This window comes from Neomonachus schauinslandi, chromosome 8 (assembly GCF_002201575.2).
Source record: "Neomonachus schauinslandi chromosome 8, ASM220157v2, whole genome shotgun sequence".
NCBI classification, from domain to species: Eukaryota; Metazoa; Chordata; class Mammalia; order Carnivora; family Phocidae; genus Neomonachus; species Neomonachus schauinslandi.
Genome location: NC_058410.1, coordinates 113882047 through 113898232, shown reverse-complemented (window position 1 = coordinate 113898232; position 16186 = coordinate 113882047). Strand labels below are relative to the sequence as shown.

Genomic DNA, 16186 nt, shown 5'->3' with positions numbered 1-16186 from the left:
TCTGGGGCACCTGGGTGGCTCAGTCGTTAAGCGTCTGCCTTCAGCTCAGGTCATGATCCCAGGGTCCTGGGATCGAGCCCCGCATCGGGCTCTCTGCTCGGCCTGGAGCCTGCTTCTCCCTCTCCCACTCCCCCTGCTTGTGTTGTCTCTCTCTGTCAAATAAATAAAATAAAATCTTTAAAAAAAAAAAAAAGCCTTATTTCTAAGGTGAGGTCTTTACCCCACATAGTTTCCTTCTTCTTTTTTTTTTTTCCCAATACAAGGCAAGAGACAATGCTATGAATTCAAGTCCCATTTCATTTTCTTCATCCTTGGCACCAGAAGGATTGCTTTCCTGCAGGTTGCTTGGGCTGTGTGAACATTTCTAGCCAGTGAAGTGACAGGTGTAACTTCTGGGCCAAAGCAGAGAAGCCCAAGTGTGACACAAGAAAAAGGAAGATTCCGTTTTGATGACTGGCCAGTGACAGCTTTCTAGCCCCTTGGCCACATCCAGGCAAGCCGATAGAAAAGCACATGCCCCCTCCCTTGGCGCTGCTGGGCAGTGCAGACCACACAACCCCCGGCCTGCTCAGGGGAACCCTCAGTCTGGCCCCATCGCCTAGCCACAGTAAAAACCAAAGCCACACACCCGTTCATCCTTGCCGCTCACACCCCCTCACACCTCCTCCTGTGTTCGAGTAATAAATCTTTTCCTTTGATCTTGGTATGTGCGTGATCTGTCCCAACATCCAAACCAATATGGGATGAGAGTTGATTTTCCCCTCCATGAGGTGTCAGGGTGTAAGGAGAAGGTGCAGTTTGAAACACGGTGCTTACGGATCAAGTGAAATTTCAAGAAAGACCTAAAGGTATAGAATATTATAATATTCTCACTTATTGAGCACTTATGCATTCAGCACCTACTGTGTGTGAGGATTTTAGCCCTAGGGGCTAAGAAATATGGCAGTGAACAAAATAGGCAAAGAGCCTTGCCCCCCTAGAACTGAAGTTCTAGCAGGAGGTAGAAAGTTAAAAAATAAAAAGAGCGAGAGAAAGATGAAAATAATTTCAGAGAATCCTGGTGTTGTGAACATAGTGAGGCCAGCTGATGGGGGCTGCGGTAGCTGGGTGTTCAGGGAGGCCTCAGGGGGAGAGAGCCAGACAGAGCTCACAGGGCAGCATGTTCTGGGCAGAGGGACCAGCAAATGCAAATGGCCGGGGGCCAGGTGAATCTGGTGGATTCAGAGGCCCAGTGGTGGCTGCTGGGTGTGTGTGTGTGTGTGTGTGTGTGTGTTGGGAGTGAGGCAGCAAGAGAGCTAGTGATGGACAGGCAGCCCTGGGATGAAGAAGCCCTGCAAGTCCCATAAAGCATTTCGGTATCTAAATGCCCTGGGAAGTCCTTGGAGGCTTTGAAGCAAGGGAATGATGTGATGGGTTTTACCTTTTAAAAAAGATTCTTCCTGGGGCACCTGGGTGGCTCAGATGGTTAAGCGTCTGCCTTCGGCTCAGGTCGTGATCCCAGGGTCCTGGGATCGAGCCCCGCATCGTCTCCCTGCTTAGCGGGGGGCCTGCTTCTCCCCTTCCCTCTACTTCTCCCCCTGCTCATATTCTCTCTCTCTCTCTGTATCTCTGTAGCTCGAACGAATAAATTAAAAAAAAAAAAACTTAAAAAAAAAAAAAGATTCTTCCTGTTCTGGGAAGAATTGGGGAAAGTGAGGGTAGGGGTGGGGGAGACCCTTACGAGGTGGAGGTCAGAGTCCTGGGCTGGGTTACCAGGAAGTGTGGAATCAGGGAGACCAGTAAGAGGCTATTGCCAATCCAGTCCTCTCCTGCTTTATTTCCTTTACAGTACTTAGTCAAACATAATAGATATGGTCATACATATATAATTAGTAATTATTAATTAATGCTATCTAACACATATATGTTAGGTAAAAATCATGTACAGTGAAATGCCCAAATCTTGATTTCACATTAAAATCAGTGAATTTAAAACCCATGCAAACACCCTCATAACCACCACCCAGAACAAGGTATTTCCAGCACCCCACAAGGCTCCCTTACACTCACTGCCAGTCACTAGGTCCCAAAGGTAACACTCTCCAGACCTCTTTTGTTGTAGATTGGTTTTGCTTGTTTTTGAACTTCATATAATGGAATCACACAGTATTTTTTGTTTATGGTTTCCTTCGCTCAATGTTTTGTCTGTGACACCCTATTTCACTTTTTTATTATCTGTCTTCTCCCCTAGAGCTGCGCATGCCTTCGTCCAATAGCGTAGTTACGAGTCCCACGAGTTACTTAAGTCACAATTAATTAAAATTAAGGAAAATTGAAAATTCAGCTCCTCAGTCCCCTTCGCCCCATTTCAAGTGCTCATTAGCCATATGTGGCCAGTGATTACCAAATTGGAACATGCAGAAAAAAGCACATTTTTGTCATTGCCAAAAGTTCTATGGGCCAGCTGCTCTGGAATGTCAGCTCCAGGAGGGCAGAACATGGCATTTCTGGGCGTTTCTGTTTGTTTCGTTCTCCGCTGTATTCCCAGTGCCCGAAACGCTGCCTGGACACAGTAGGTGCTCAGTACTGAATACTTGTTGAATGACTACAGAATTTGTCTGACAGATGACGGTGGCAGTGAGAGATCGTGTAATGTCCTAAGCCCCAGCACTGGGGATCACTGATGTGTGTGTGTGCTGGAGGAGGGAGCCTGTAGGTGACAGGCGAGCTCCGCTTTAAGAGTAAGTAGGAGTTCGCAGAGAGAAGGTTGTGCAGCGTTAGGAACCGCCGGAGCAAAGGCAGGAAGGCCTGGGTCAGCAGGTGCGTGCGAGAGAAGTAACCTATTTGGGGGACACTAAAGGCAAACCTGTAAAATCTCTTTAGCCCCTTCTGGCACAAGGGAGGTCCCGCCGGCGCCCCCCGCGCGGACATCCCGCGTGCCCAGCTCCAGGCCGCCGGGCCTGGCGGGAGTGGGGGCGGTGGTGAGGGCGCAGCGCGGGGATTGGGGTGCGGGAGCCTGCAGGTAGGAAGACCGGGGGCGCCGTCTCCCCGCAGGACACCGGGGAGCAAGAAGTGCAGGAGCAGTTGCGGCCGCCGGGCGTCCGAGTCGCACTGCGCCGCCCAGGGGTCCGAGGGCAGCGGGTGTCGCACGCAGGTGTGTCGGCGCCCGGGGTAGGCGTGAGGGTGGGGGTGGGGGGTGAGCGGGGAGGGCCCCCGGGAAAGGAGGTGCCCTGGGGGGAGGAGCGGACGGGAGGTGGGCGGCAACAACGCGGAGCCGGGAATTGTCTGCCGCGACTGCACCTCCCAGCCGCCTGGGGGAGCCCGTGGACCGACCCAAGGTGGGACCCCACCCCAAGGGTTTGGAATCCCGGGTGGGAGGCGTGGGGCGTGGCGAGGCTTCTCTTCCTAATATGAGTACCCGCTCTCGAGGGGTCAGCTCAGCAAACTTTGAAAGTAGCATTGTAAATGGGCACAGCTGGAAGGTCTGGTCCTAATCATGGTTTTCGGCCTACCCTTCTCAACCAGGGGTTTTGCTGTGGCTCCAGGTGTTCCTGGCCCGAGGTGGTGGGCTGAGGTAGCCTCTGAGCTGGGTGTGCAGGAGAGGGGAGTTGGTTTGCCCGTGAAAGGACTTAAGGAGAAAAGATGGAGGCCCCCTGTGGGTGGGTGTTTATTCACTCAGGATAGGCACATGGGTTAATGACAGGAAAGGTGATGCCAGAGATTGAACTAGGAGGGTACCAACAATCCCAGGGGGCAGTCTGGAGGAGGCAACCAGAGGCACAGACTGAACAGTGTCTGACGGGTTCCCTTCAGCCCAGGCTCCTCTGCTGTGTGCAAGCAGATGGGCCCCAGAGCTAGACTCGCGTGGGAGTGGGGGCTGCTCCTTAGGGCTGAGGGCGAAGCAACCCCCAAGGTCAAGGTCAAAGTCCTCCCTTTCCCAGACATTCCTGGACTGTATAATGAGTTGTTCCTGTCTGCTGGACCTGACTTGTGTATTTCTGAAGAATGAGAAATCATTTAAAATCATCTATGGCCGTTGTAAGAAAATTGATAAAAATAAGTCAGCTAAGAAAATTTTCTTCTAATGCTCCCTCTTCTTTGCTGCCTCCCCCTCCTCCTCCATCCACTCCCATGCCCACCCAAAACGATGTTCTTGCCCCTGGCCCTCAGAGCCTCCACCAGCACGAAAGGGTGGGACGGAGGGATGATGCACCATCATTGAAATAGTTTTCAACGTTTGCTGCCCCTGGTGCTGGGGGCTGGGGAGGCCGGGCTGGAGTGGGTATGGCACAGATTGCCGGGGCTGAAGGGTCAGAGAGACAGGAAGCTTAGGCTCGGGCTTTTCACCTGTTGGGGCATGAATGAAAGTCCCCCAGAGAAGAAGACTTGAGCTCCCCTCCCCACCCCAATGGGCTTCAGCCTATTCCATAATCCACCCTCCAAAAGTTCAGTGTATACCTGAACTCTTGGTTCCCCTGACCTTAAGTATCAGAAATGTGAAAGGAAATGTACAAGACAAATGTGTATAAAGAATTGCCAGTGTCAGTTAGTAGAGCATGCAACGCTTGATCTCCGGGTCATGGGTACGAGCCCCACATCGGGTGTAGAGATTACTTTAAAAAAAAAAAGATTTGTCCGTGTTTATGGGGCATTTACTATATGCCAGGGGCAGTGCTAGATGCCTTACATATATGATCTCATTTAATCCTACAAAAAACCTTATGAGGGGTCAGAACGGTTATCACCCCTATTTTACAGGGGGGAGGGGGAGCCCGAGACGGATTGAACAACTTGCTCCCAGTCACACAGCTTGAAAGTGATGAATCAGACTCTTCTGGGAAAGCAGAAGAGAAAGGAGGGATGAGAAAGAAAGGAAAGCCAAGGAAAGAGCTTGAGGAAAAGAAAGATTGGAGCACCTGCTGTGCTGTGGGGATATGCGGGGAAAGAATGAATCAAGAGGAGTTTCAGGAAGTCGTATGGCAGGTTGTGAGGCTTTTCGAGCCAGATGCTAGCTCTCCGGCTGTGTGTGTCGTGAGTTCTCAGCAGAAGCAGGCTTCAAGGCAGCCCTGCTCTATTTGGGTGACATTTTGGAGATAAGTAATTCAGATTTTGGACCCAAAGTTCCATACTCGGCTACACTTCTGATTAAGCGAGCCCCAGACCTGAGCCAAGGGTGCCCTCCAGGATGCCAGGCTCATGGTGCAAGAGCTCAGGAGTTGAGATGGAAGCTGAGGTTTACTTAGAGCACCCCCTGTAAGTCATAGCGACACTGTAACCCATGTCTTGGTAGAAATTGCTCCTGTACTCAATGTATCAGACAGATACTCGGTGCTATGTGTACATCAGAAAGACACAGGGTTACAGTCCATGGTGGTACACGAGCTCCCCTTATTTGGAGAAAGTCTATGAAACGCCCTTGGAAGGAGAGATTGCAGGCTGGAAACCCAGGCTCCAAGGATACTAATGTCTTCAAATTTAGAAGGGGAGGGGAAAGATACGGCGCTGATATGATTCCGCTAGTTTCATGGAAGGGAGGAAAACTTTTCCTCTACCCTCTTAGGTTCAGTTTTTGGGGTCTGCAAATCAAACTGACAAAAGACAGATTGGCAAGAGAAAAGACATGTTTTTGGGTTTTGTGGGTTTTTTAAAGATTTATTTATTTGTGAGAGAGAGAGTGAGCAGGGGAAGGGGCAAAGGGAGACACCCTGCCAAGTGGGAAGCCAGATGTGGGGCTTGATCCCAGGACCCCAAGATTATTACCTGAGCTGAAATCAAGAGTCGGACGCTTAACTGACTGAGCCACTCAGGTGCCCTAAGACAGATTTTTATTCACATACATATGTGGGGGGAATTTACAGAAAAAGTGACTCAATGAAGCAGTTGGAATTTGGGGCATATATACCATCTTAACTGGAGAAGGCGAGTGGGAAAAGGACACTTTGGAAAATGGCTTCTTAAGCGGGGGAGGGATGGGAAGAAAGGGCCCTTAGGGGAAAATGAATTACTTTCAAGAAAGATAAAAGGGCCCTTAGGAGAGTAGATGACAACAGATATGATCGTTTTGTGACAATGTCTATTTAGGTGTGGTGCTGACTTCTCCAGTGGTAAGACTCCAGTGATAAGATTTAATCTTTCCTGGTTGCAAGAAACCTCCCCCGGAGGGAATTTATGAGTTGAGTTCTTTTGGGAGGCTCTACTTTTAGGCAGATAAGGGGCTTCAGAAAAAAAGCCTGTTCTCAATATGCCTTCAGCTTTAAAATAGCAGCACTATTCAGTGGAAGTGAAATGGGAGCCTCATAGGTAATTTTATATTTTCTAATGGCCATATTTCAAAAGTGGAACCAATTTTGATAATATATTTTATTTATTTATTTTTAAAATTTCTTTATTTAAGGAGCGCCTGGGTGGCTCAGTCATTAAGCAGCTGCCTTCGGCTCAGGTTGTGATCCCAGGGTCCTGAGATTGAGCCCTGTGTCTGGGCTCCCTGCTCAGCGGGAAGCCTGCTTCTCCCTCTCCCACTCCCCCTGCTTGTGTTGCCTCTCTAGCTGTCTCTCTCTCTCTGTCAAATAAATAAATAAAATCTTAAAAACAATTCTTTTATTTAAGTTCAATTTAGGTAACATATAGTGTATTATTAGTTTCAGGGGTAGAATTTAGTGATTCATCAGTTGCATATGGCACCCAGTGCCCATCACATCATGTGCCCTTCTTAATACCCATCATCCAGCTACCCCATCCCCCCACCCCCCTCCCCTCCAGCAACCCTCAGTTTGTTTCCTGTAGTTAAGAATCTCTTATGGCTTTTCTCCTCTTTGTTTACATCTTATTTTATTTTTCCTTCCCTTTCCTATGTTCATCTGTTTTTTTTCTTAAATTCCACATGTGAGTGAAATCATGTGGTATTTGTCTTTGACTGACTTATTTCGCTTAGCATGATACCCACTAGTCCCATCCGTGTCGTTGCAAATGGCAAGATTTCTTTCCTTTTGATGGCTGAGTAATATTCCTGTGTGTGTATGTGTGTGTGTGTGTGTGTGTATACACCACATCTTCTTTATCCATTCATCTGTCGATGGACATCTGGGCTCTTTCCCTGTTTTGGCTATTGTGGACATGGCTGCTCTAAACACTGGGGTGCGTGTGCCCCTTCAAATCACTATGTTTGTAACCTAGTAGTGCAACTGCTGGGTCATAGGATAATATATTTAATTATAACCCAATCAACAATGTTATTTCAACCTGTAAAACATTTGAGATATTTTACATTCTTTTTTTGGTAATAGTCTTCCAAATCCAATTTGTACTTTACACTTACCCCAATTCAAGTGAGCCATACGTCAAGGGCTCAATATGTGGCTAATTGATACCATATTAGACAGCATATGTCTACAAGGTCCAGCATTAGGAATTTTTTTATGGATTCAAGCCTGCCAATACCCCTGCCTGCTTCTATAGCTGAATTTCTAGCAGATATAGGAAAAAAGTTACAGCAAGATGGGGAGCTCCTGGGATTAGGATATTATTAGGATATTATTAGGATTATGAGGATATTAAGGTGGGACATGTCAATGGCAAGGCTACAACCTATAGGACATTTTTTTTAGAGAGAGAGAGAGTGAGCATGCGGGAGTGGGGGTGTGGGGTGGGGTGGGGTGGGGAGGGGCAGAGGGAGAGGGGAGAGAATCTTCAGCAGGCTCCATGCCCAGCTTGGAGGCTGACACAGGGCTCAATCCAAGCCAGTCATGGCGATCCCATTCCTTATGCCCAGCATTTGCTTTCCCAGCCTCCCTTGTGGCCAGAGGTGGTCATGTGACCCAGTTGGAGCCATTGCGATGAGGAGAAGTTAGCCTGGAGGCTTTCGGGCGAGATAAGGCATGCTAGGAGAAACACTCTGTCTCACCCCGCTATGCACCCACCCTCTACTCCATGCTTCCTAACTTAGAATATGGTGAGAGAACAAGACGTTAGGAGCTGCTGTGAAGGCATCTGCCAGTTGGGAGGAGGTTCCAGAACTGCAGGACAGCCAGCATCCAAACAGACGCCAGCACTTCCCATCTCCAGACTTCTGGGTTTGTGAGAGATGTGTGTCCCTAGTCGTTTAAGCCATAATGACATGGATTTTTTGTTCCTTTCAGGTAAATCCAGTCCTAACTCAGAAACCTAATGGTTACTCTAAGGCTTCATTGATCACAAACTACAAAATCCTGGGGCTGGGAGAGCATCTCAGTTTTAATTAGTTCACTCTCTTCCTTCTTTGTGTGAATCTTCTCTCCTGCATCCCCACTGAGGGTCAATGAACCTCCACTTGCATATCTCGGTGACGGGGACCTCAGTACTGCCTAAGGCAACCCAGGTTTGGTGGCTCCAGGGGGTATAACATTTTTGTATTAAACCAAAACCAAATTCCCTACAATTCTACCCATTTGTCTGAGTAGTTGGGAAAGAACGAGGAATTGTAGAAAGGGTAGGGGGGTGGAGTTAGATGGGTGTAGAGCCAACTTTTTCTAATTATGTGACATTGAGCAAGTCACTGAACCTCTCTGAACAATAGTTCATCTATAAAGAAAATAAATTCTCTCTCCTGGATCATTGTGAGAATTTGCTAGCACAGAGTCAGTCCGAAGCAATTGTTAGTGGTCTGAGCCCTTAACACATGGGTTGTGTCAGCTAGGGGGGCACATTTGGGAATTGGGCCCAGAACGAAGGTATGAGCCCAGGACAAGGACTGGGAAGTTTTGATGCAGGGCAGGAATATGGACTGTTCTAACTCCCCACTAGAAGTGTGTGCATGTGTGTGTGTGCACATGCTCCTGTCTGAGAATTTGAGGGCCAAGAAGGGCATCCCAGGAAGGTGTGATTGGTCCCCAGATGGAGAGATTCCCAGCGCGGCTGCTTCACAACCTTGTCTCCAGGCTGCCCAGTCTCATTCCACCTGGTCCCAGACCCATCCGTCCTTCCTCTGACCTATTTGACAACTGCCTTGATGAGGCAAAGGCTTGATGTGACATCAAGGAAGACACTGACTCAGCAAGAACATTCAGGAGCCGGGGGAAGGTTGCAGGAAGAGCTTTAATTGCGGAGAATCCAGTCAGAAAAGGCAGGTGCTGGTCAAGGGGGGCGGGCAGCCAGGGAGAGGTGGTGGAGGAGGAGCGTCCTTCAGGGTTTTACTCCCTGGAGCGTCCAGCATCATTGCAGATGCCGAAGTTGGTATTGGTGATGGAGCCCATGATGGTCTTATCACCCTCGCAGGTCAGACCCCGCTCACAGGGACACTTTTTGTAAACCCCATAGAGCGTCTGCAAAGACACAGAGCCAGTGGAGTCACAGGCTGTGGGGGGCCACTTTGGGCACAGCCTGCCCCCGGGCCCGACCCAGAGAGCCCCAGGCCAGTCTCTCTTTTCAGTCTGTCTCCTCCCGACTCCCACGCGAGGGGGCGCTGTGGGCCTGGAGGACCCAGGTTCTGGTTCCCACTCTGAGCCTCATCTGCGCTTACTAACTAGAGCTCTCTGGAGAGCCTCTATTTACCCATCCGCGCAATGGGGGTGACAAATCCCCGACCGCACCCATCTCACTGGCCAGTTGGGAGGCTCAAAAGAGACGAGAGGCTGGGGAAGTGCAGCCTGTTAATCTCCCTGTCTCAGTCTCAGCGTTCAGCGTCCAGGCTGACCCTCCTCCCTCCCTGATGCTCCCCCGAAGCCGGAGGGCCCTCCTCCTGCGAGCTGCCCCCGCTTCCCGCCGGCACCCACCTTGGCAGAGCACTCGCTGTTCTCGCTGGCCTTGGGCTCGCAGCGGGCCAGGCTCAGCACCGTGTCGTGGCGGCAGCACTTGCTCTTACACTGGGCGCTGTTCAGGCAGAGCTCGCCGTTTTCCTGCCGCGGCAGCCAGTTAGCCCGGGGCCCCTCCCCGTGGTCCCTGCTCCACCTCCCCCCCCACCTCCACGCCGCCACCGTCTCCCGCTGACAGTGCCTCCCCTGGCGCGGGCGTGTGTAGGGGAACCCAGCCCGTGGGGCCGGCGGCCCGTCTGCCTCCCCCCACTGCCCCCCGCACTCGTGGGAGACGCGGGCAGGGGCGTGGCTGCGAGACGGGGCACCGGTTCTAGTACCCGCCGCACTACCAACTCCCGGGGTGACCCGGGCAAGTCACTGCCCCACCCTCTGCCTCAGTGGTCCCTGGGAATGTGCCCAGGTGACCCAGAACAGGGTCTCCAGACGTCTCTGGGTGCCGCAGTCCACCGAGGAGCCTGTGAAGGTGGACATCATCTCCCTGGAAAACTCCCTCCCTCCCTGGACAGGCTTGTACCTAGAACCTCAGGCGGATCCTGGCCCCTCTGAGCCCTGCAAGGCCCTGAGTTAAGAACCTTTGGGTAGAGAGGCGGCTTGGGGCAGTGGGAGAGCGCGGCTCTGGGGCCACCAGTCCGGGCTCCGATCCCCGCTCAATGCTTTCCAGCCGCGGGACCTCAGGCAGGCAGGTGGCTTCACCTTTCTCTACAACTGTTCCATCGGAATACGGGTTTGATGCTAACGGCAGCTGTCTCACGTGGTTGGTACGAGAACCAAGTGAGTAAATGTTCCTGAGGCATTTAGAGCTGTGTCTGTGTGTCACTCGAGGTCAGAAGCCAGAATCACTGGGGGAGCTTTTTAAACAGCTGGAGCCAGGTTTCCAGGGCAGGAGCCTAGGGCTCTGGATTTTTAGAAGGCTCCCTCAGCCGGGTCAAACCACTGCTCTTGCTACTCCCCGCTGATCAGCCTTGTCTGAGGACCTCGGGGGGCGGGGAAGAGGCACAGGGCAGACACGGGCAGTAACGGGAGAGATGCTCACCTCTCAGCCTCTGGGCAGCCCCAGGTGGAGACATTAGAGGTGAAGATCTAAGTTTCAAAAATCCCCACCTGGATCTTCAGATGACTCCTCCCCTGACGTCCCTCTTACCAGGTTGATAACGATCCCCCGAGGGTCAGGAACTGCGTAGACCACGGCGAGGGCAACAAGCAGCAGGGCAAGGACCTTCTCCATGACGAACGGCACAGCTGGATCAGGGAGCCACTGGCAGGTCAGGTGGCAGAAGACAGCCAGCTAGGGTGGTGGGGCTATAAAAGGGGCCCTGTCCACATGTGACCCTCCTTCCCCATCCCACAGGGCTTGACGTGAACAGAGGCCCAGCTGTGGCCAGTCACCTGGGGGGAGTGTCCGTGATAAAGAGACTGGGCAGCACCTGGCACCTTTTGTGTGTGTGTGTGGGGGGGGGGTGATACTGCATCGTGGTTGGGTGTGGACTCTGGAACACTTTTACTTGTATAAGTTATAAGCTGGGCAAGCTATCTGTTCTGAGTCTCAGTCTCTCCTTATCTGTCAACTGGGAATCATTTCAAGAGTTGGGGCGGGGGGAGGCTGAGGGAATGAATATGTTGGATATATCTTAACACACATATATCTCACTCTGGGTGTACTTCCCTCCTGCCCTCAACCAGGGGGCTGCCTCCATGAGTGATCTCAGGGGCCCTTAGGACAGTCTTCCTCAAACGATTCTTTCCTGTTTCCTTTGCACTTCCCTTAATATCTGCAATCCCAGAATTAAAGACTCACCCCTTCAGTGAAGGCTTCCACTCACCCCGTCCACTACCCAAGGCCACATGTGAGCGTGAACAGTAGTCAGTCCTGGCTGAGAACGAGGAGGTCTGGTGAGCTTCAGGTGGCCCTGGGCTGGAGGCTGGGAAGGGCGCAGCTGCCAGAGTGTGCTCAGGTGTGGGACCAGAGCGGCTTTCCCTGGAGGACTGGTCATTGTGGCCAAGGAGCCCCCCGCCCCACCCCATTCCAGGGCGTGGAAGACCGCTCCACTGCGCAGGCCCCAGATTGGGTTGCTGAGAGCAAAGCTTTGATCCAGACAGACTTGGCTCCCAAACTCAGTACTCACAAGCTATGTGGCCCTGGGCAAGTCATTTTAATTTGTAAGCAGTCTGAGCCTCCGTTACCTCATCTACCCAAGGAAGATGATGGCTCCTTCTCTGTAAGGTCAGGATTCAACAATGTATGTGGGAGTGCCTGGCGGGTAGTAGGTGCTCCGCCCATGTAATATCAGCCCCCTCCTGTCCCCCTTACACCACGAGAGGGTGGAATATAGGGGAGCAGCTCGAGAACCAGCCAGGAGACCCTCAAAATGGGAGAAACCCATCAATTCCAGACACAGAAATACCACTGATTAAAGAAACACTGTTTTCTCTTATATTGTGGATCTCAGTGTTTAAAACCACTTCTCCCCCATGAGCTCATTCTGGCCCCTTCTTCGCTACCCACCCATACCCCTGTGAGCTGAGCCACAGGGAGGGTAATTACGCTTTCCTTCTCACAGGTTCAAGGCCGAGAGGCTGGGGAAGGAACTGGAGGAGCTATTTCTGTCTGTGAAGGGAGCTGTGAAAAATGCATCAGTCCTGTCCCCAACTGGTCACAGTCAGCTTCCCAGAGGAGAAAGAGTGGGTTTTTCCCTTTTAAAGGAAGAGTATAGCAAAGAGAACTTTGACCAATGTTAGTGCTTCCAAAACATAAGCAAAAATTAGATTTTTTTTAAGGAGCCTCCGCGCCCAGTGTGGAGCGCCACACAGGCCCGGAACTTACGACCCTGAGATCAAAACCTGAGCTGAGATCAAGAGTTGGACACTTAACTGACGGAGCCACCCAGGTGCTCCAATTAGATGCTTTATGTACCAAAACCTAAGAAGGTTTAACCACCCCTTTCCCCATCTAAAGAGTGTTATGCTTTGGGTTTGTCCCCTTCAGAAAGGAACCCCACATGCAATGGATTAACTTCAGGGGCATAATGTTGAGTGAGGAAAGCCATGGACAAAACATACAGACTGTGTATTACATTTACATGTGGTTCAAGAAAAGGCAAAACTGGGCGCCTGGGTGGCTCAGTTGGTTAAGCGTCTATTCAGGTCATGATCCCAGCTGGGATCATGAGTCCCGCATCGGGCTCCAGTCCTGCATTGGGCTCCCTGCTCAATGGGGAGTCTGCTTCTCTCTGTCACATAAATAAATAAAATCTAAAAAAAAAAAAAAAAAAGCAAAACTATCCTTCGGTGATGAGAGTCTGCAGGTCTACCCCTGGGGAGGGCAGTTGACAGGAAGGGGGCAGGAGGAAGACTTCTGGAATGTTAGAACTGTTCTAAATCTTGATTTGGGTTGTTGGTAACACATATGTAAAAATCCATCTAGTGATTCACTTGAGTATTCTACTGTATGTAATGTAGATACCACACCTCAATGTTTTTAAAAAGGAGAATTCCCCCTGGTCAAGTCCTACCACATGGATGGTGAGGGTTGAGGTGGTGTCATGCCTCCTGGTGAGTGGGGTTGGGGCACAGTGGCTGTAGACCTAAAAATGTGGCCAATTTCTCTTGGGTGTCACCTGCTCTATGTTCTTCAAGATCTCCCCAGACACACAAGGATGGGTCTCTAGCAGCCATGCTAATAAATGAGCCCGTCTTTGCTCTCCACCATAGTGGACTGGACAAGGGATGGACACCTGACCCAAGCGCCTCTCCTGGGATGTAGACTTGCATCCAATAGCTCGCCTTCAAGCTGATCTGGAACATGAAACTAGTGAAGGCCAGGAAGGCAGTTTTCTGATGTGCTGATGAAGAAATGGAGAAAGCTGGTCTGCAGAGGGGTGGATGAATGGATCAGCCATTCAGGAAGAAGCGGTGGCAGCCATACCTTGACTTCTGATGGATTTCCATGGCTGGCTGCATCCCTGCCCCTGTGGGGCCTGAAACTCCCCTGTATTCCTGTAACACATCCCCTTTGCTTAAGCCACAAGCACAGACAACTCAATTCTGTGAAGGGGCTCAGAGCTCTGGATCAAGGTCAGATGTGCGACAACTCTGGGGTCAGAGCAGGGAGCAGATGTGCAATCCACTCAAGATTCAAATTCCCGGGGCGCCTGGGTGGCTCAGTTGGTTAAGCGACTGCCTTCGGCTCAGGTCATGATCCTGGAGTCCCGGGATCGAGTCCCGCATCGGGCTCCCTGCTCGGCAGGGAGTCTGCTTCTCCCTCTGACCCTTCTCCCTCTCATGCTCTCTGTCTCTCATTCTCTCTGTCTCAAATAAATAAATAAAAAATCTTTAAAAAAAAAAGATTCAAATTCCCCATTGAGAGACTTAGCTTGTGTCCTCCAACCCCCTACGCATGATCTGCACTGGGGAGAGCCCTAAGGTGGACAGCCCCACCTGGTCCTCATGAAATGGGGAGGGACAATCCTCCAAACAGAGAGTGGGTTTTTGTTACCAAAGAGAGGGGAAGGGTTCTGGGCAAACCAGAACAATGGATACCCCCTCCATCCCACTGGTGGCTGCCTAGCCCACAGATAATCCCAAGAAGTAGATTCAAGTTACAATTGGGGTGTGTGACAATTGTGACTTCCAAATTTTCTCGGGCTATCCAATCTCCATCATGTTTAGGTGAGGGTAGGAAGTGAGGCATGCAGTGACTGTCAGGTTGGCAATCTCTTTAATTCCATACTCAGCCTCTAGGGTTCCTCTCACCATCCCTCTCTCCTGACCAAGGTGGGATGGAGAATGGAGGGAACTTAGGTGGCTTCAAGGAAGCAGACGCAGGGGGCTCTATGATCTGGGCCCTCAGTGGCTGCTATGAGCATATCTCTGGTTCCATCTCATCTTTCTGGTCCTGCTGAGTTTGTGATCTGTTCTCTTAGTACAGTCCCTCCCTTTGTCTGGCCAACAACCATGTGAACTCCTTTTTTTTTTTTCTTCCATATTTATAACCCCCACCCCTTGCCAGTGCTCCCTTCAAACGTTGCAACTCTCCTGTGTCCGACCTAGGAGGTGGCTAGGGAGGTCGCCCCGGGGTCTCACCAGCCACTGCCCCAGCGTTATGTCCTGCATGTCTGTGTGATGTCACCCCTCTTTTAGTTTGGTCATGATCACGTCTCGATATTTTGAAATTTCGGGACTAAATTGTAAAGTTTGTGACCGTCAAAGAAGAAAGAAAAGATTGTTGGTAAGAGATATAAATATATACGTGACACAGCAAGGAAGAAAATCTGGGTAGATAGTAGAGTCCTTTTTGCAGACGCCACGTGGCTGTAAATAATACTCATGATTTTCATCCTCTATCTGCCAGTCCATGTTCCTTTTTTTTAAGATTTTATTTTTTATTTAATTTAATTTAAATTTTACTCAGTTAACATACAGTGCAATATTGGTTTCTGGAATAGAATTCAGTGATTCATCACTTACGTACAACACCCAGTGCTCATCACAAAAAGTGCCCTCCTTAATACCCATCACCCATCTAGCCCATCCCCCAGCCACCTCCCTCCATCAACCCTCAATTTGTTCTCTATCGTTAAAAGTCTCTTGGGGCTCCATGGTGGCTCAGTCGCTTAAGGGGCTGCCTTCAGCTCGGGTTGTGATCCTGGGGTCCTGGGATCGAGCCCTGAGTTGGGCTCCCTGCTCAGCGGGGAGTCTGCTTCTCCCTCTCCCTCTGCTGCTCCCCCTGCTTGTGCTCTCTGGCTCTTTCTCTCAAATAAATAAATAAAATCTTAAAAAAAAAAGTCTTATGGGAGCATCTGGGTGGCTCAGTCGGTTAAGCGTCTGCCTTCTGCTCAGGTCATGATCCTGAGCTCTACGTGCACTCCTTCTGCTCACTCTGTGTATTAGCACTCTCTCCCCCACTGGTTTGTCAGGATTCGGCACCCTACCAACACTAGTAATCTCTTTTAAAATATTACATTATAATCAACGCAGAAAAATTCACCCTTTACAGTGTACAGTTCTATGAGTTTTGACAAATGCATACATCATGTCACCACCACCACCACAACCAAGATACAGAACACTTCCATTGTCCTAAAAAATTTCCTTGGACTGCCAGAGCCATGCTGGCAAAGGCAAATATGCTTTATTTTCTATAGTTTTGCCTTTTCCATAATGTAATAGAGATGAAATCACACAGTATGTACTTAATTTTTTTTTTTTTTTTTTTGGCATGGCTTCCTAGCATAATGCATTTGAGATTCACGCATGCTGTGGCAGGTTTACGGAGTTCATTTATATTGCTGACTAGTAGTCTGTTGTGTGAATGGAACCACAGTGTGTTTATCCATTCCCAGGCTGAAGGACAGTTGGATTATTTCTGAAAAGTTTTGGGCAATTATCAATAAAGCTGTTATACATAGGGGCGCCTGGATGGCTCA

General features: G+C 50.3%; 1 protein-coding gene across 2 annotated transcripts; it reads right to left on the bottom strand.

Moving 5' to 3' along the window:
- Positions 1-9030: 9030 nt before the first annotated feature.
- Positions 9031-11097, bottom strand: LOC110575613 (colipase). 2 transcript variants are annotated; one of them, XM_021684604.1, is made up of 3 exons: positions 10906-11097; positions 9726-9848; positions 9031-9275 (listed from the first exon to the last, which is right to left on the bottom strand). In XM_021684604.1, the coding sequence occupies exons 1-3, from the start codon at positions 10987-10989 to the stop codon at positions 9144-9146; spliced, it is 339 nt and encodes a 112-aa protein (XP_021540279.1). In that variant the 5' UTR covers positions 10990-11097; the 3' UTR covers positions 9031-9143. The 2 variants fall into 2 exon arrangements, with proteins under 2 accessions (XP_021540279.1, XP_021540280.1); XM_021684605.2 differs by lacking the exon at positions 9726-9848 and having other exon boundaries at positions 10906-10989.
- Between the last annotated feature and the right edge of the window lie 5089 nt (positions 11098-16186).